The 21,358-nt window shown below is 35.0% G+C and overlaps 1 protein-coding gene across 5 annotated transcripts in view; it reads left to right on the top strand.

The window, feature by feature from the left end:
* The window catches only part of WDR7 (WD repeat domain 7), a 372,747-nt gene that overhangs the window by 151,086 nt on the left and 200,303 nt on the right, over positions 1 to 21,358 (top strand). For all 5 annotated transcript variants that reach the window (XM_003264268.4, XM_003264267.4, XM_030810359.1 and 2 more), the window contains one exon: positions 10,840 to 10,953. In XM_003264268.4, the coding sequence (XP_003264316.2) occupies positions 10,840 to 10,953 (114 nt within the window). The remainder of the gene's footprint in view (positions 1 to 10,839; positions 10,954 to 21,358) is intronic.

Here is a 21,358-nt window from a genome sequence, read left to right as displayed (position 1 = left end):
TTTGTATTTTTTTGTAGAGATGAGGTTTTGCCAAGTTGCTCAGGCAGGACTCGAACTCCTGGCTCAAGCGATCTGCCACCTCAGCCTCCCAAAGTGCTGGGATTACAAGCGCGAGTCACCACACCTGGCCCATCATTGAATTTAATGTATGACATATCGCTGTCTATTATCTTGTATTCATCAGGTTTTATACAATGACACAAAGGCAGCCTGGCTGGGTTGCCAGAAATTATTGCTTTTTATTTGTTACCTCTCTGGGATTGTCTGCTAGTAGATTAAACTGGATTTGAGCCATAATCTTGAAACACACAACCTCAAACTCTAAAATTCCAAATATTGAAATCCCAAAAGATTAGAATCCTTAAAGTCTAAAACCCTGAGAATCATAATTCAAAAGATCAAAATCCTGAAAATATAATTCTGGAAAAAGTAATTTAAAATATAGTTTCTACGTTTTTTATAGAGAATTTATTTGAGAAACATAAAAAACGTGTCAGAACACTTCGTAGCCCACTTCACACAATAAGCAACATCTGTGTTTTGTAAGCATAAAAACTCTGGTATACTAATGACAGTCACATGGATATAACAGTTATGAGTCGGTGAACCTATTCATAAAGAAGGAAGTCAAAAAGTGAAATGTATTAATGCACATCACTGTGGTTGGTGATTGTGTGTACTCAGCCTTATAACAGTGGTCCGCTGAGATACTGTGATAGACAATCTAAGTCTTTTGATGAGAGTGATCAAAAACTGCGACAGGTCATCACATAGGCAATGTGAATTTGAGAGCTGAGAGTTTCAGACATTTTATTTTTCACAAATGCAGGTGTACAAAAGGAACATCTCTTCATTTACTGAGAAACTTTCACCATTTTTACGTACATGCACAATGCTTATACACAAAGTCAATGTTGTGATAATGCACTTGCGTAGAGTCAAATTTCTGATGTTTAAGGCAGCAGAAGAGAAGTCTGTCCCAGCTCTCAGAGACCAATTTCCCTTCTGCATTTGTTCTCCCTGGACCCTGGGAGACCAATTGGATGGTTTCTGCCAACACTGAGGGCAGATCTTCCCCACCTAGTCCAGTCAGACTCTCACATTAATCGTCTCTGGAAACACTCTCACAGGCACACCCTAAGTAATGCTTTGGGTTGGGTTCTAGATGTTCCTTAGTCCAGTTAAATTGATACCAAAATTAAGTCCACAAGTCTACCGCTTGTCAGGCTGTTGCCCATCTGCACCTCCTTATACCCATTTAATTTCCAAGTGAAGACAATAAAAAGGTAATACTTCCTAAAAGGATGTAGCTAACATGATGTAGCTATCCTGCATACAACCAAAAAGTGCACTGATTGCTTCCCCAGAATCGGGCTTTCAGGATTTCAGAATTTGGGATTTTACTCTTATGGGATTATGATTTTGGGGGTTTCAGACTCTAGAGATTTTCATCATTTGGAGTTTTAGACTGTAGAGATTTTGATCTTTAGGAATTTCCATCTTTTGAGATTTCAACATTTAGGATTATGGCGTTCGAGATTGTGTCTTTGGAGATTATGGTTGACACCACATTAAACTCTTTGCCTTCATCATTGTCTTTAACAACTGCTTCTGGCTGTACCCAAAACTGAATTCCTGAACTATTCTGATGACCAGAAAGAGAAATCACAGGATTTTTTTTTTTGCTTATCCCCAAATCTCAGGTATTGAAGTTTTTATTTACTTTCCTTGCATAGTCACTTGCCCTAGCAACCTTGTAATTATATTTACCAATGATTCTACTTCATTTTCCGTACTGGAACCAGGCGTCTGTTTTAAAGAATGAAAATTTCTTTCTTGCTCCAAATTTTCTGTTAGTACCCTGTTTCTCATTGCCTTTGGGACTCTAGCCTCAAATGTTTCATTAACCTCATTGCCTACCTCTTCTCACACTTTTTATGCTCCTGCTACCCGCTTCTGTAGATACGCCAGGGACTTTTAGCATACCCTTTCTTCCTGGAATTTTCTTCACCTAGTGTCATTTCATTGTGAATTCTTATACATGTTTCAAGACCCAACTCAAATATTTCCTTCTTGTGAAATTGTCTTTGACATGTATTTCTTCCTTTTCCCATCCTAAGAAGAGCTGATTTTTCTCCATATGTAAACTATTTTCACTTATTCATTGATAAATCTGTATTTTCATTATGGCTATTAGATTCTCTAGTGTAAAGTCCTTGTGTTTCCCTACCTTCATTTTTATTTTCTTTGCCTAGTATAACTATCATTCAAAAAAGTCAAATGAATAAATTTTTCCTCCTGCCTTCCCCATGCTCAGAGAACAGCCCTACCATTCTGTATGTTTTATCTGAAAACTACTCTTGATTTTCTCTCCATTAAATACTGTCTTAAAAAATATATAGATCAGTGATTTTCAGACTTTTAAAAAAGCGGTATCCTTTCTTCAAATGAAAACTTCTGTAAAACATACAGGCATGTGTGTGCATGCATGCATGCATACACACAACCACATAGAGGTAAGGATGGGGAAGGTAGAGGTCTCCCTTCTGGCACTTCTGAGGAACTACTAGGGCTCCCAGTAGCACGGTTTTAACATCATTGGCCTCATTGCCACCTTCATTAATCGAGTCCCTCCAAGTCATTCTTTACATTTCTACAGGAGAGCCCTTTCTAAACACAAATAAAATTAAGGTATTTTCCATGCTTAAATTTATTTAATGACTTCCTCAGTTTACATATAAACTTTTTGAAAGCTAAGGGTATGTCTTTGTACTTTTGTGTCTCTAATCTCTGGTATAGGGCTTGTTGCATAATAGCCTGGAGGCTCCTTGAGTGTTTAATATAATGAGGGAACACTGCACAGTTATTAAACCTATTGCATGGTTACGTTTAACATTTTAATGGCTTTGCTTTACTTATATTGGCAATGCCAGCCTCTCTGTTACTTAGATCTATCCCATCTTTCAGGCTCAATACACATCTTAACATGCCCTTTTTAAAGCCATCAACTTCAGCAGCCTTCATCAGTTTCCCTTTGATTTCCAAAGCAGCTTGCTGTTATTATAAATAACAACAGGTGTAATGTACTGTATGTAGTGAGTGCACTGTTTTTGTCACCACTTGATGATGTAACCTCTGCCTAGGTGATGTTAGCCAAAAAAAAAAAAAAATTCATGAAGGATTTTAAAGGTACCTTCTTGTCTAAAAGAACATACTTTAGCACAGTTCTGAGATATGTAATTCTGCTTATAGTTTGAGTTTCTAAATCAGCCAAAGGTTATAATGTTAAGCTTATGCTTTAGTACAGTTGTGTATCAAAACAGTTTTTTCTTTGTTTCATAACAGTTTATAGGTTGAACAACATAATCTTTGGTTTGTGTCTTTTGAAACCAAAATTGGTGTTGTCAGCTCATATCCTGCAAATCTCACAGAAAGTTTTGAAGAAATACATGCAATAATTAGAAGCATCAGGCTTGATTTTTTAAATGATGGATCAACTTTTAGTTCTTTTTGGGAAAGAGAAAAAATAAAGCTTTATGCTGTCATATTAATATTCCATTGATATAGTACACTTCCTGTTTTCTATTTTACTTACATATTTTTCAGCAAATGTTTCCCTTTTGTTGCTTTCAGAATTGCTAATAATTACATTTTATATGAGAGCAGTTTTCTAAAAAAAAATAAAAGTACTAGTTAGGAAAAAATGTATTTCATTTCTTCAGAAACGAAGATTAAAACTCATGTTACCAAATAATTCTTATATTGTTATTTGAGCTTGAAGACATTCTGCTTATTTTAAATTATATTTTTATTTCTCTACTTTGTAGCTTTTAATAAACTAACTTTATTGTTTTTGATAAATTGAAGTGGTCTTTATTCAGAATAAGGGATAAATACCCTCACTGTTCCTTACAGAAAGGCTTTCTGCAAGACATCTATACTGTTAATTTCATATTTTTGATGTTATTGCAGAAGGAAAAGTGGATACTGTGTCTTTAATGGAAAGCAAAAGGTTATCTTTCTATGGCCTTTGTGTGTATGTGCTGATGTGGATGTAGGCAGCCAGACAGGCAATGTGTGCAGAGAGACTAGGGAACCGACTGTGGATCGATAGAAGTGGTGTGAAGTGAATTAATGTGAGGCAGGCTGTCTGTCTGTCATAAGGATTGTGGGGAATGTGGGGCAGTGTTGGTCAGTCACTGCAGAGATCTGCTTCCAATAAATTCAAGCCTCCTGCCTGAAAAGAAACTGTAGATACTCACATACTCCCTTATTGTTAAATTTTACTTCATTCACAGTAAATGTTCATATCAAATTATTGCCTCCAGTGTACTTTAATTGGACCACTGGAAAACCACAGTTGTGAGGAACTGATGAAATAAAAATATCTGCTATTCTTTTGGATCTATTTTTCAACCTCAGTGGAAATCTATATTACTGAGAATGAGAAATAGAATTTTTGTTAATATTTATAAATATCCTTCTCCATTCTTAGTCCTAGCAGTGTTTATCACTACCATCTAATCTTCAATAAAAAAATAAAACTGTAATGAACTGAAGTGGGTTTATATTTCCATATTGGTTAAAAGTGCTGGTTTTTCCATGTTACTATATTAAAAATTAGTATTTTGTTCTCATATTTCATGTCAATCACATGACACTGTAGTCTTGTGAGTTCATATTGTTTATTATTACTCAGATATTGTTAGCCAGTTGGAAAAAAATTCATAAAGGTAATTTACAAACTTATGAAAGATAATTTTTAGAATACTATACCCAATTTTACTGGTGGGGCTAGTTGAGTGTAGTTTAATTCCTTTGATTTTGAAGACTGCATATCCATATTTACATTTTAAAAAACTTCTAAAGTGGCTTAAAAATATTGCATAAAATTGGAAAGTTTTATGTATATAGATTTTTCACAATGAAGAGTTATCTAAGCGTTTAGAAATCTAGATGGCATGAGGATCTCATAGTCTTTCTTGTCCTCTAATTCTCACTTCTGCTACTAGCTACAACCCTCCCACCTCCCTTTTACTGTTGTGTCCAAACTTACTCATACCGGCTTGCTGCCCCACTCCAGTCCCCCTCTGCCCCCATTTTCCTCCTGATTCATGGTATAAAACTCGTTTATTGAGAACTGTTGTTTGGTATAATGTACATTGGTTTTTTATTTTGTGAAATCTGGATTTGGAGACTCACTGGTTTTTTACCTGCCTCATGTCTTTCTGTTAATTGTATTTCTTTTTTATTATATCTCTTTACTCTCCTTATTTCCTTATTATTCTTTTTATCATATCTCTTTCCCCAAAGTACCCTTACTGTTATTTTCTAGTATATTTAAATAACGCAATTTGTGCCATGAGATAGAAAGTATTCCATTCTGTTCAAGTTGTATTAGTTGAACCTTTATGAGATTTTCATCACTGTCGAATATTTCAGAAATACTCAGAAAGTAAGTAAACCTTAGCTTGTGTGGTGTAATTTGACAAATAAGCTCACTTATGTCAAGTACAAAAGAATATACCAAAATATCACCATATAATTAATTGACAATATTTATAACTTTGATATACAAAACACCCTGAAATTTCCATAAATATATTTTCCTAGTGGACTTTTATTCTTTTTGCAAGGATATTTCATTTTCTTTGATAGTGGATAGTACACAAAGGTTAAGCTTTTTGTAGCAGGGAGAACTAAAACTTTTTTCTAGTCTCTGTGTTTTGTTGAAAATAGCATTGTATTCTGGCATAATCTTCAATTCTCTTTTGCGACAGTGATGTAGTACCTTCTATTGTATCTTTTTTTTAACAAGCTAAGTTTTTGGAAGTATATATATATGTATAGTAAAATGCACACTTTTAAACATATTGTTCTATGAGTTTTAAACACATGTAAATAGTCCTGGTATAGATTATTTTCACTATTCTAAAAATTTTGCTTTACCTCTTTATAGTCAATCCTTTTGTCACACTCCTAACCCCTGGCAACCACTGATTTCATTTCTGTTTTGCCTTTTACAGAAAGTCTACTGCTATCTCGATCCATTAACATAAGGTCCTGATAGAACTAAATAAGGTAGAAAGTAGAAATAGCCAGGTTTATGGCTGGGAATTTTTAAAAATATTATTCCTTCTTTTGCAGATAATGACTACCTTGCTTAGAAGTACTAAATAATGGTTTTTAATAATCTACCATAATGATATGGCTGAAAACTTCAAAAGTTAAAAGCACCTATCAGATTTTCCTTAAAGCAAATGGTTAAAATTAGTTTTAAATGAGCTTTGCCATTTGAATTTGAGAGTTGAGTGTGGTAATTTGGGCTGTCCATTCTCAGTTTCTCCTACCCCTTTACTGCCTCCCAAAAAGGTTAGAAATCGTAAGTAGTCTGTTGCTATCACAGTGCCCTGTATTATGGGAGTTAAGGATGTTTTGCTGATCTTTAAAAAATGAAATATATATATATAATTTTGAGGTAAATCAATCACTTCTTACTGATTGGGAACAAAATAATACAGAAATTTTGACTGAGGATTAATATAGTTACAAATATGGTCAACATAAAGCATATAGTTTAATTTTTAAAAATTTTAAGTAGAAAATAATGCCTTTGTGAAACAAAATATTTGTGGCAAATTTTGCTTTCTTATTGTATAAATGTTCTATGTGACTCTTTTCCTCCCTTTTTTCTTCAGCTATATGGCAGAAAAAAGTATCAAAAGAGTACACTGAGGTGGCATGGATACCTTGGTTGATCTGGAATGTTAGAAAACCAAACTTTTAGAAATTCAGCTTTATTGACACACAATGCACTTAATATTAAATTGAACCTTGAAAGTGTACAATTCAGTGGATTTTTAGCTGATTTAGAGTTGTACAAGCATCTCCACAATCAACTTCAGGACAGTTTCAAACACCCCAAAGTGAAACCTCAGCCCCATTAGCATTACTCCATGTTCTGTCCACCTACCTCAGCCCTAGGCCAATCTACAGATTTACTTTCTGTCTCCATAGATTTGCTTCTTTTAAACATTTAGTGTAGATGGAATCATATGGCATGTAGTGTTTTACTTATTAATTTCGATAATTCCTCTGTATTTCCCTGTAGACAATCATTTTATCTTTGAGTGGGGTGTATTAGTCAAAGTTCTCCAGAGAAACAGAACCAAAAGAATAGATGGAGAGACAGAGAGAAGAGAGCGAGAGAGAGAGAAAAGGGGACTTACTAGGGGAATTAGCTCATGCAATTGGCTCATGCAATTACAAAGGCTGGTATGTCTCAGGATAGGCCATCTGTAAGTGGGAGACCCAGCCAAGCTGTTGGTGGGGCTCAGTTTAAGTCTAAAATCCTCAGAATCAGGGAAGCCAAGGGTGTAATTCTCAGTCCATGGCCAAAGCCCTGAGAACCCACAGGGTTGCTGGGTGTAAGTCCTGGAGTCCAAAGGCTAGAGAACCTGAAGTTCTGATGTCCAACGGCAGAAGAAAAAGGATGTCCTAGCTCCAGGAGTGAGAATTTGCTTTTTCTCTGCTCTTTTGTTCAACCAGAGCCCCCAGATAATTGAATGGTGTCTGCCCACAATGAGTGCTGATTTTTCCCACTCAGTACACTGACACACGCCAGTCTCCTCAGGAAACACCGTCACACACATACCCATAGGTAATACTTTACCCGCTTTCTAGGTATCCCTTAATCCAATCAAGTCGACACTTAAAATTAACCATCACATAGGGCAATTACGTTGTTCTTTATAAACTGTTCGTATGTGTGTGTATTTTCTTGCTTTATGGCATTGGGTAGAACTTCCAATGCTAAGTAAGAGTGGTGAGTGTGACTATCTTTGCCATATTCCTGATCATAGGGCAAAAGCGTTCAGACTTCACCATTAAGTGTAATGTTAGTTGTAGGCTTTTAGTAGATGCTCTTTATCAAGTTCCTCTGTATTCTTATTTTCTTAGAGGTTTTTTTTTTAAAAAAAAAAATCATGAATGGATGTTGAATTTTGTCAAATGATTGATATGATCAGGAATTCTTTTTTTTCTTCCTCTTCAGCCTGTTAATGTTTTGGATCTTATTGATCCATTTTGGCCAGTTGAACCCCTTTCATGCTGGGAATAAACCCTACTTGGTCATGGTATATAATTCTTTTTATATGTTGCTGTATCCTATTTGCTTTTATTTTTGTTATGAATTCTTGAGACTATCTTTATGAGAGATACTGGTCTGTAGTTTTCTTTTCTTTGTATTTTTTTTTTCTGGCAAGGATTTTATAACCCTTACTAAGTTTTGGAAAGCATCAATCAAAGAACCAGTTTTAGCACAACTCCCTGGTCTTTCAGCCTCAGTTACTTTGAGATGTACATGTTTGTTCCTTAAGCTCTGTTCCAAAATACTGAATCCCCTTGGTTGAATAGTTAACTGGCACAGCACACGAACTCTATGGAATGTTTGGTAGTATTTATAATCAGTATTGTGTGATTCTGTGATTTCTCAAGGTTATGCTGTGATGTTCTGTGACACCTCCCACCCTGTCCCCAGGAGCTTAGTACCTGGAAAGACTTGGTGGTAAATTGATATTGAAGTTTGAAATCAAAAGACCTATGTCTCAATTCTGGTTCCTGAATTTAGTAGCCATATTATGTTGAAAAATTACTTAGCCTCTCTGATTAAATGAGTTAAATGTAAATGGATCCATAAACTTGTTACTACATAAATGCCAGCTTTATTTTCATTGATCCCTTAATTTTATAGGAAATGAAAATACTAATGCTGATTGTTACTATCCAAACTATTTCTTAATGTTTTTTCAATGTTTCTCTGATCATTTTAAAAATTATCAAGTTCTAAGCAAGAAATGGAGACTCAGATATTTCAAAGATTTATATATTGATTTAATATGAAATAATGATTTTTGATTTTTTATTTGAGCAATATCCATTTAGGAATGGGATGTTTACCTTCTCATCTCCTCTTTGTGATTATTTTACTGATAGCTATCTTTAATAAAGTAATATTATTTTTCTAGTACATCCCCTCCTTTATGTTAAAATTGATCATATAAATCTAACAATAAAAGTGCTTCTGTGAGTTAAACATTGAGTACATATGGACACAAAGAAGGGAACAACAGACACTGGGGTGTACTTAAGGGTGGAGAGTGGTAGGATGGTAAGGATTGAAAAACTACCTCTTGGGGCCGGGCGCAGTGGCTCACGCTTGTAATCCCAGCACTTTGGGAGGCTGAGGCGGGCGGATCACGAGGTCAGAAGATCGAGACCATGGTGAAACCCCGTCTCTACTAAAAATACAAAAAAAATTTGCCGGGCATGGTGGCAGGCGCCTGTAGTCCCAGCCACTGGGAGAGGCTGAGGCAGGAGAATGGTGTGAACCCGGGAGGCGGATCTTTCAGTGAGCCGAGATTGCACCACTGCATCCAGCCTGGGCGACAGAGCGAGACTCCGTCTCAAAAAAAAAAAAAAAAAAAAAAAAAAAACCTACCTCTTGGGTACTATGCTTATTACCTGGGTAATGAAATAATTCGTACACTAAACCCCCATGACATGCAATTTACCTATATAGCAAACCTGCACATGTACCCCTGAACCTAAAATAAAAGTTAAAAATTAAAAAAAAATGCTTCTGCAAAGTGGTGGCTTTGTCGTTTTTTATCCATCAGGGATCATTCTTTAGCATGATTATTATTATTTAAAGCAACTCTGAATAAGTAGTGGTACCAAAATGGTGTGTTTTAGTCCGCAAGTTTAAATCCTTAGAGCTTGGAACTGCCTACTGGTAGGTCCATTTCTGGATCTGTTATGGTGGTTTGTGACTAAGGTTCTTCCTCTTTTGATGCCTTTGGTTAACCGGAGGTAGCAAGGCTGAATTTCACATAAACGTTTAAGTTAATACCACTTGGATGAAAAGAAGTCCTTGAACTAAAGAAGTGTTTGGTCTTTAAAATATTTAAATGGATTCTATGTAGGCAGTTATTGTTATCCTTTTAAGATGATTTGGTTAGAAAGTTTAACTCCTAGAGTAGCTTCTAATGGGGAGATTTGTATATTATCATGATTGAGAAATACCTTTTGATCACCATGTGAAAAATATCGATGCACCCTAGTATCTGTTGCGAAATTGAGAAATAATGTGACAGATGCAAGATGACAACAAATATGTATCATCAAAGATGAAATGATAGGTATGTAAGGAAAAGACATTTGTGTGAGCTGGCAAATTCTCAGGCGATTTACAGAATGGAAGCTTTTGGCTTCTGAACTTCTTTGCCTGTCTGCTTTCAGTTAGGTTCTTTCATTGTGATAATTATGTGACCTTATATCGAATTCCTTCATAGAGGGAGATGTTATACTTTTTTTGGGTAGTGTGTTTCAGGTCCGTTACTTAGCCCCAGGGCACAAATTCTTCTCCTGTCTTCATCTTTCCTCCCAACTCCCAAGTTATAAACAAACTAACATTAAAAGGAGGTAAACTTTTAAAACAATCCACTTTCCTCTTTGTTGAATAATTGTCAAAATCAGCCAAAGTAACTGTAGCAAAAATGTTGAAAGGAATCAAGTAAAAAATGTAATACTTCAGCATCCTGTTTCTGTTTTTCCCAGATCTTGGTTAAAAGTAAATATAGTACATACCCATGTACATATATACATACAAATAAATAGAGCACACGTGAATGTTTTATTCATTGATTTGTGTCTCTAATTTTGATGAACATATATATTTTTTAATGTATTACATTTGTCCATTAAGTAAATTAAAAATCTTCAAAATTTCCGTTTGCCTTACTTTTCATTTTTTAAAATGAAGCCTTGTATTTGTTTTAGCTGGAGTCACATCAGAAGCCATGCAGACTATCACCACGGCTCCTGATGCCTCAGGGCCTGAAGCAAAAGTCCAGGAGGAAGAGCATGACCTTGTTGATGATGACATCACCACTGGTAAGCACAGACATCTTTAACATCTGATTGGAGCTTTGTTTGATATTGCAAAATATTTTCTAGGTTATTTATGGTGAGATTAAGTATTTCAATGGAAAGGATGGAAACTTGTACCGATGGTGTGTTTAGTTTTATGAAACTGTTTAGTGTCCTCTTTGATCTTGAGGTGAAAAGAAGTGGAACTGTTTCTTTGGTCCAGGTTTGCTCATTGTAGCTCTAACAATAAACCTGCTAGCTGTGCACTTGTTTTCTGGAGACCTTTTAATTCAGAGTCTGCAATCACTGCTAAAGCCTTGGAATGTATAGAGGAATATAAGCATTAAGTTTTGAAAGATTTTGCAACTATCAGGTAAACTAAAGAATGCTAAAATTTAATCACAATATATACAATATAAGCTGTATAGGAAGACTTACTCTTTATACCCATACTGTAGAAGTGAATGCTGATTTTTAATTGTTGGGCCACTGAACATTCTTATCTGTATTACCTTTCACATAAAGTGAAATTTAGGTGAAAAACATAAAGCAAATTTTAGGAAACTCACTATAAATGTTTAGCCTATCTTTTTATACTCTTAAGCCAGTTTCAATTACTGGATCTCCAAATACATTCAGCTCAATTTCTTTGAATGCACAGAGGATAAAAATAACCTACTATAAATACTTACATTGGTATTAAGAATAATAAGCTTTTGTTTTGGGTGTGGATGGTTAAAATTTAAAATTTGATCATTAAATGTATAATTGTTGTGAAGCAACAAATATTAATTTAATAGTAAAAAATATTAATTTACTAGTAATATTTTAGAAAGAAATATGCCCAGAAAATATTAATTTAATGGTAATCAGTAATTTAGAAAGAAGCATGCCCAGAAAAAAACAGAAAACTTTTAACAAAAATTAAAGGGAGGGCCAGACACAGTGGCTCACACCTGTAATCCCAGCACTTTGGGAGGCCGAGGTGGGCAGATCACCTGAGGTCAGGAGTTTGAGACCAGCCTGGCCAACATGGCAAAATCCCGTCTCTACTAAAAATACAAAAATTAGCCAGGTGCGGTGGTGGGCACCTGTAATTCCAGCTACTCGGGAGGCTGAGGCAGGAGAATCACTTGACCAGGGAGGTGGAGGTTGCAGTGAGCCGAGATTGCGCCACTGCACTCCAGCCTTGGCAACAGAGTGAGACTCTCTCTCAAAAAAAAAAAAAAAAAACAAAAAACAAAACACATTAACAGGAGAAAAGAAAGGGGAGTTTTCCTCTTTCCGTCCCACCCTCTGTGATAGGTAGGTTACTGTTACATGGGAAGAAGGAAGTCTAAGATCTCCCTTGAAAATTTACAAAGTGTATATTTAAATGCCTATAGCCTTGTGCCACTGCTGCCTAATGTTGCCAAAGTTGGGGAACATCTGATTTTCAATAAAAATGAGATGATGATGGTGGCTATTACTTTTAAATTCTTTTTAATGTGTAAGTTCTTTGATGAAAAATATTATCCAACCTAAATATGAACGATTTCAGGAACTTCTAATTTTTCTGATAGTCATTTAGCACTTTACAATTATAGAATTTGTTTCAGTAACTGCTAAAGAAAATCTATTTGCAGATTTTTTTCTTTTTTTTTTTTTTTTGAGATGGAGTCTTGCTTTGTCGCCCAGGTTGGGGTGCAGTGGCGCGATCTCGGCTCACTGCAACCTCCACTCCCAGGTTCAAGCAATTCTCCTGCCTCAACCTCTCAAGCAGCTGTAACTACAGGCACACACCACCATGCCCAGCTAATTTTTGTATTTTTAGTAGAAACAGAGTTTCACCATATTGGCCAGGCTGGTCTCAAATTCCTGACCTTGTGATCCACCTGCCTTGGTCTTCCAAAGTGCTGGGATTACAGGCATGAGCCACTGCACCTGGCCTATCTGCAGATTTTTAAGCCAGTCCGTGTTTGTTCAGTTTTCACTGCTTTTCATACTGTTATATGTATGTTTTTTGTTATATTTTAATTCCCTGTAAAGTTTAAAGACCTTCTAATCTATAAAACGTAGTTGTTTAAGTCATAGCAAAAATAAATTTGCCTTTGCAATAGTAGAATAACTCAATTTGCATTCTGGAATAAAAGCTGAATTTTTGAGCAGTCAAGTAAGCATTATTAAATCAGTACATTGAAATTTTGAATTATGCACTACCAAAGTCATGAGATAGCATTATAGTATATGATTTTTTAATTTTATTGTTAGCAAAATCAAGAAACTAAGAATGCAAATCTAATTTGAAGAGTCTATTAATGCTACATACACTATATTTTAATCTGTAAGTTTGGTTAAACATATGTGACAAATGGCTTTTATCAGTTGATTTATTCATTTCTTGTCATGGGTACTAGAGGCAAGAATGTTCAATATCCGAAGAACTTAAATAACTAAAAAATGGCTTCCTTACTATGTTGTCAAAGCAACTAGCATGTTGCAGCCTATAGATCGTTCGGGTTACCTTTAAGTTGCGTGACTTGATTAAGCTGTGGTATAGATTTTTGTGAGGGTTTAGAAGAAAACCATATTTCTTTTCATTGACTAGAATCCTATATAAATTGCATTATGAAAAATATGGTAGATGCATTGAGAGAAATCTGATTCAAGCACAATAATCTTGTTTTGAGGTAACTAGTGTTGTAGAGAGCCAGTACTACAAAAGGGAAAGCTGGGCAGTGCAGCCATTCAGATTATTTTCCCAGTTATTTTAGAGGAATTGTTCTAATATTTCTTCATAAAATAAGTAGTAATTATATCATGACAGGTATTTGCCTGCACTTTCAGGGAATTCTTATTTGAAAGCTACAGTTAGGCTAACGTGTATAGTTGTATTACTTTTATTATTGTAGTAATCTGGATCTTAATTTCTAGAAACAGTCTGAGCAAGATAACAATTAAAATATGAGGTATAATATAATGCTTTCACTAAAGGCAGAATACTTTTTGAAATTTTTCTTTTGGGTACAAATGGGTTAGGTATGAATGCTGTCTTATGACAGTTGAATCTGAGCCTAGTAGCCTTTGTTAGCATTTGCCTTATCAAAGTAAAGAAACATGGATTAAGCTGTACAAGTGTTGGCTATGATCAATTGGAACTAATTAAATTTATTTGAAATGACAAATCTTAACTGGAAGAGAACAGCTGGAAAGACTAGGAGGAAAAAAATTGGGTCTTGATTGATACAATTTAAATCTTCACTCTGTCATTTAAAAAATATGCTGCAGCTTCTTTCTCTATCTCTCTTTTTAAAGCTAATATCTATTGATTGGCTCTACAGAGTAATGCCAGTGTGCCTTGGTCAACACACATACTCAGTTTTACTTAGCATTCTGTCTTGAGGTTTATCAATTTCTTTCCTTTAACCATATGTTTTAAATTATATATCATAGACATATTAGCCATCTTGGTGGATTAATGTTGTTTTATGTAGAAAAATATTAAAACCTATTTCACATTTTCATATTGTACAATATGCATGGGAAATGTACTTTTCAATGACGTTGCTTTAGGATTTATAATACTCTATATATTTAGAATCTGTTTTAACTGCTTAATAGAATTTAAAACAAAACAATAGTGTTGATTCTAGATTATAATTTGAGTCACAAGAATAGTACTGTATACCTGTGTGTTTGCTTTTATATGTATACTTTTATTTCCAGAATTATCACTTAATTGCTATGTAGATATGTAACTGACATTTATAAATAACACTTTCCTATTTATACTATGTTATTAATAGGTCATAATTATACTAATGGAGTAAATCTCACTAAAGCTGACATACATAGAAGAAATTTTGGATTGATCATAATCTGCTTTTTCTTAAGTGAGACCTTCCTGTGACTTAGTTAATTTTATGTGTCTTTTATAGTGGTACAGTATAGCATTCTGATTGAGGGTGAAGTGATACACCCTCTAAATACTGCATCTAAAAACAACCTCACCTTAATGTCAGGCTTAACAGAATTTTGGAAGGGTTTCATTCATAAACCTGCGTGTATGCCTTTAAGAAAGTCCCTATATTCTTCTGAGGGTCATAGTTTGGTGTCTTACCTCTTGTTCAATACAGCAAGGACACAAACTGACCAAAAACAATGATAAAGGGTCAAGAGTCACTGACATTGTCAAAAAAAAAAAAAAAAAAAAACCACCTTGATACTAGGTCAGCAGCACAGTTGACAGATTCAACCTCAAAAGCAACAGTGATATATGGATCCCAATGGGTGGGTCGACTGTACTTATTTTACTTTTTGATGCATTTTTTTGTTAAATTATAATTAGCTACATTTTGATTACTCATTCAGGGGCAAGTATATATCTTCCCATTACTCATTAGTAGATGCAGAGAATAATGTATTTTGCTATTCCTGTGTATTTAGTGCTGACAGAACCTACGTGTGTCTGTATCCCTCCTCCCCCTGCCCTCAGTTACGTTCTACAGACATATATTTTAAATCTAATTGTTTACAGCTCTGTATTTTACTGATTTAAAGTTTTAAGTTTCTGAGAAGATGTCCTGTCTTATGGTAAATTGATGTAAGTTTTCTATAAATGTGCTTTTGTTTTTCTTGGATTGTAGAATCAAATTTTTTTTGTAGGTATAATCTTAGAGACTAGCTTATGTTCTCGTTTTACAATCAAATAAATTAATATTCTTTCTTTAAAAACTTACATGATTGATACCCAGTGTCCCAAAACATGTTATTTGACCTTTCATTCAGAAAAGTCTATATAACATGAATGAAAATGAAAATATCTAGTAATGATGAAAAGTAATATTATATAGTATCATTAATAGTATGTAGTAATCCTCTCAGTAGTCATCTACTCATTCAATCAGTAAATATTTTTGAGCACTTTAGTGCCAGACACTGTTTAGGATATGCCATTGAATAAAATAGGCAATCACACTTGTCCTTGTGGAGGTTACATTTTCATGGAGGGAGGCAGACAATAATAATAAGAAGTAAATATACAGTGTATTAGAAGATGAGAGCTGCCATGGAAAGAAGAAAAAATAGAGAAGGGTAAGAGAAGTTAAAAGTTATATCACTTGACAACTTTCTTTTATCAAGCACATTACACATGAGCCTTATGAAATTACTTTGAAGTAGATACTAATGTATTTCCAGATATGTAGTTAAGGAAACAAGCTTAGAGAGAGAACTTTTACAGGGTCACATATGTACCAAGTAATAGATCTGGGATTAAAATGAGTCCTACCTGATTCCAAAGCTGATGTGTGGTCTTAAGCCCTACTCTGCACTGCCTCACATTCTCAAAGTAACTCATTAAACTTTGGAAGATTTTCATTTTCTTTTGAAATATGAGATAATGTCACAGTTTACCTTGATTGTTTATGATAAGAGGTAGTTACTTTGCTGGATATCTAATCTCATCATTATTCCCCCTGCATACCCCTCCTTTTTTTTTTTGACATGTGGTCTCTTGCCTGGGCTGTTCTCAAACTCTTGGGTTTGGCTGGGCATGAATAGTGGCTCACACCCATAATCCCAGCACTTTGGAGAGCTAAGGCAGGAGGATTGCTTGAGGCCAGGCATTTGAGACCATCCTACACAATAGGGAGACACCCTATCTCTACAAAAAAAAATTTTAAAGTTAGCTAGGTGTGGTGGTGCACACCTGTGGTCCCAGCCTCGTGGGAGGCTGAGCTGGGAGGATCACTTGAGCTCAGGAGGTCAAGGCTGCAGTGAACCATGTTCGACCACTGCACTCCTGACTGGGTGACAGAGCAAGACTCTGTCTCAATAAAAACAAAGGAAAAACTGGGCTCACACTATCCTCTCTCCTCAAACTCCTGAGTAGCTGGTACTACAGGTGTGCTACTGTGTCCATCTAGTCTCATTATTTAAAATGCAAATTTGTTATTCTAAATTTAGACCAAGAGATTATCTCTTTTAGGAAAAAAAAACACCACATATTCGTTCTTTAAATTTTCAAACATTATTTAGGACTGCTGTAACATAATAATATAAATAGAAGTATTTTCATTACTAAATGGTCAGTTTATTGCATACATGTAAATGTTCATTGTTGTGTCCAGCTTTTTGAAGTCATCAGTATAAAACTGATACATTAATATATGTTTATACACTAAAGTCAACATCTCTACTATTTTAAAATAGAGCTGAAAAAGACATCTAGTCTGAGACTAAATATTGATTTGTGCATTTACTTACTAAAGGTCCTATTCATAAGATGTTTTTACATTTGTTCTGAATGAAAGATAGGAAATTTACCCTGTTAAAGTACAGATAAGCTCCAAAGAACAAAATACGGCATATTATGTATTCAGAAACCAGACGTTCTTTCCTAGCCAGGAATCAGAGGCTGTATGATTTGTAAACTAGAATAAGAGACTTCCACCTGCACCCTCTGCCTTTCTCATTCTTTAACTTATGTTTAACAGCCTAAAAAGTAGTTTAGATGTAGGTGAATTTTAAGTCACTTCTTCTAAATTATCGCTACCCTTGCTTTTGACTTCAGAATGTTAGCTACTACAAAATATATGAGTTTACTATATTAAGGCTCTTAGTAATTATAAATTACTAAAGCTATGGTTTTTTTTACTCTGCAGTTTTCATGAAAACAGATATTAAGAAAAATAAAAGTGTAAATTTCATAGTTTTCTGAGTGAACTATGTCATTTCAAATTACCTTTTTGTCCTTTTTTAAAAAAAATCTGGGAGAAGAAAATGTATATGAAAATATTTCTTTCTTGTTTAGTGTTTAATGCTCAGCTTTAGTTTGTGTTGAAGGACAAGTAGAATGTTTCCAAATACAGTATTTGAGAAAGTTTTTGACATGAATATTAAAATACAGAAAAAAATGATGCTGTATAAAACTGAGATACACTTTCTTTTCTCGTATTTTCTCTCTGGGTGATTTGCTTTTTCCGTTCTTTGGTAACAACCACTTGTATGTTAATGACTGTCAATCAAATCTGTATCTCCAACCTAGCCTTCTCTTTTCAATATCAGATTCATATGTCCTCCTGCCTGAATGTCCTGTAGATACCTAAACACCAAGTGCAAAAGGAGCTATAGGCCAGTTCGGTGGCTCGTGCCTGTAATCCCAGCACTTTGGGAGGCTGAGGCCAGCGGATCACCTGAGGTCAGGAGTTCGAGAGCAGCCTGGCCAACATATATTATAAACCCATCTATACTAAAAAATACAAAAATTACTTGTATTCGTAGTGGTGGCAGGTGCCTTTAATCCCAGCTACTTAGGAAGATGAGGCAGGAGAATCACTTGAACCCAGGAGGCGGAGGTTGCAGTGAGCTGAGATCGCGTCACTGCGCTCCAGCCTGGGCGACAGAACAAGACTCCATCTCTCAAACAAACAAAAAACGAAAAAGGAGCTATATTTCTTCCTAAACCTCATCTTATTTCATATGTTTACCTCGGTTAAAGGCACATCACTAATGGTACCGTTAATTACCTGATATCTCAAATTGAAGCCCAAGGATAATCCTGGCTTTCTCACTTTTTAACAATGTCCACATATAGTTGGTGTAAGTTCTTGTAAAATGTGCCTCTTAAATGTCTCTCAGTGGTTTTTGTCTTCTCTGTTTCCACAGAGAATACCTAGATCCAGCCTTGCATTTTTTTCTTCTTCAGATTATCGTTGCATTTTCCTGCAACCATCTCCCTGTCTTCATTCTCTTGTTCTCATCCAGATCATGTCTTCCATGACTCTGAGAGTTTAAGAAGCCAGTTCATCATCCTTCACCCTCATTAACAGCTATTTAATGACTTCCCATTGAATATAGCTCCAAATCTAAATACCTTCGCAAGATATCTAGGGTTCTTCAAGGGCTGACTTGTATCTCTGATGTCATCAGCTAAAGCAGTACTTAACTTTGTTCCCCAGAGTACCCTGCTATTTTGTGATTCATACTTTGCATGTGCCCCTCCATCTGGCTGGCATGCTCTTAACTCTCACATATGGGACGAAATTCCAAGAATTCCCCTCAAATTCAGCTTGAGTGTCATCATCTTCATGAATCCTATCTGGACCTTTCTTATATAATATCTCCCTGTTCATTGTACACACTTCTGCTCTTGCAGCTTAATAATATGTAGCAATAATGACATCTGTAATTTTGTTAAGTGATCATTTCACTTGCCCTTCCTGAGTCATGTGGGCATGTGACTTTTACCTTCTTGTATATCTAGCACTAGAATAGCTGGTACATAGCATCCTCTCAATAAATGTTTATTGAATGAATGGTTGAATTAATGAATCCATAAGGTTACTCATATTTCAAGCAGTACTCCTTATACACTGTGTATTTAAATACATTTGCTATATCCTTCCTATGCTTACATAGTTTATATCTCCTTAACCTCCCTGCCCACCTTCTTAGTGGCTATTTAAATGGCTCAAAAAATCTTGGTAACACATTAGTGAGGTGATGTAGGCTTATTTGTAGATAAATTATCTCTTGATATTATGAAAATGAGACTGGGAACACATCTAAGAACATAATTAGCTCTACCGAGTTAGTCACTATTGTTTCTGTTTAAAAGTTTATCTTTTTCTCTTGGAAAATAATATGTGTTCAAAGTTAGGAGAAGGATGTGATACATAGATTTAAATAAGAAAAGATAGGAGAAAAAAACCCTGGAACAAATGTGCTTTGTAACTTCTCTTAATGAGCAGGTGGAAGTTGGGATGTGCTATTGGAATTGCACAAGCAGAGAACTAGACCTGATAGAATTCTCAGAAAATCCCCTTTCTGTGGTCTGCCTTGGCCTTTGCAGATTTGTTAGACAGTGGAGATGTACTTGTGGATGATGGTTCCAGTTTCTTCAAAGTCTGGGAATCCCTATTTGGTTGCTGCCTCTTCAGTCACCCTTTTCTTCCTTGCTCTGGTAACTGTGCCTCTTCATTTCTAGGATGGATTCTGTCAGCAAAAGCCAGAGTCTTTAATCAACTGTTGCCTTGGCACCAAATCTTTCATAATACTATTTTCTAATAAGGGCACTTTTATTTTTTGTGTGTGCATGTAAAGATTGTTTGCATGTAATATCTTTGCAAGGGGTTTGGGCAAATAAATAGTAATTAACACCATCTTTGCAAACTTATGTGAAAGAACACATTGCAAAATCAAGAACTTAAAGTAATAACTATCTCAGTGACTTAGCAGCATTTATTGAGTACCTAATATGTGTCAGAGTGGCTCTGTGCTCTTTTAAATCCTCACACTGTTCATGTGATGCCTTCATTATCGCTTCCATTTTACAGGAGAAGAAAATGAGGCACAGAATGGTAAAGTTACTTGCCACATAAAAGCCACAGATAGGAAATGACAAAGTCAGGATTTGAAGCTGGGCTATTGCTTCTAGATCTTGTGCTTTTAAATTTAAGTAATTTTTTAAAAATCAAGTCATTTATAAACCTTACAAGAGAAAAAAGAAACACATGTATTATGACTTGTCATTTTCTTTTTGTGTTATATAGAAATTTCTATTTTAATTTTTAATATAGCTTAACTTTTTATGTAGTACAAGGAAATGTTTGAAATGTGAAGAAAATACTTCCTGCTTTCTTAGAAACATAGAAATTCAGTATATGAAGATAATTTTATGTATTGTCTAGATAAACTAGAATTTCTACTTCATGTTCATATAAAACCACACATAAATACACCAACACATAAACAGTATTAGATCAGAAAGCCTTAAGTTTTGAGTTTCACATTAACTATTATATATTTCTTTTGCTAAATTTAGACCAAACAGGAAAAAAGCAGAAATACTTACTTGGATAATAATGTAGATGCTGCATCGGGGTTGGGGGAGGGCAGGTGGGTGGCAGAGGGAAGCCATCCCTGTGAGTGAATAACCTTCAGGATGAACTTAAAGTTTAGCCTTTTGTGAGCTGTGTAATAATACCTCATGGATAAGAATGAATTGCATTAGATTGTGGCACACTATTATATATCTGTATATTACATGAATTGCCCTTATAATTGATATCAAACCCATATGACCAAAAGTTGTAATTCACAAAAGTAATGACAACAGTGTCTCATAATTCACAGACTCTATGTCATACCTGTGAATGATTGCTTTTACTGTGCAAACCATGTTAAAGGGGAAAAACAGGTTTTAAAATGGATGTCAGGTTCTGAAGACTCCTTCTTCGTGATACTTCATAGTCATTTTTAATACACAAAAAGATAATTAAATTTACTAATATCTGTGAGTTTCCCCGTGATTTCTTGGTTTAAAGTCACTTGCAAATGTAAAAGCTTTTGCTCTTAATTTGAAGTTTTAAATTACAAATGAAAGGTAATATTTAATATTTGAAGTGAAGATGCCATAAACCTGAATGTATTTTCTCCTCATGAAACA

The sequence above is a fragment of the Nomascus leucogenys genome, chromosome 4 (assembly GCF_006542625.1).
Source record: "Nomascus leucogenys isolate Asia chromosome 4, Asia_NLE_v1, whole genome shotgun sequence".
NCBI classification, from domain to species: Eukaryota; Metazoa; Chordata; class Mammalia; order Primates; family Hylobatidae; genus Nomascus; species Nomascus leucogenys.
Note: the sequence above shows the minus strand (reverse complement) of the source record. Positions and strands in the feature narration are given on the sequence as shown.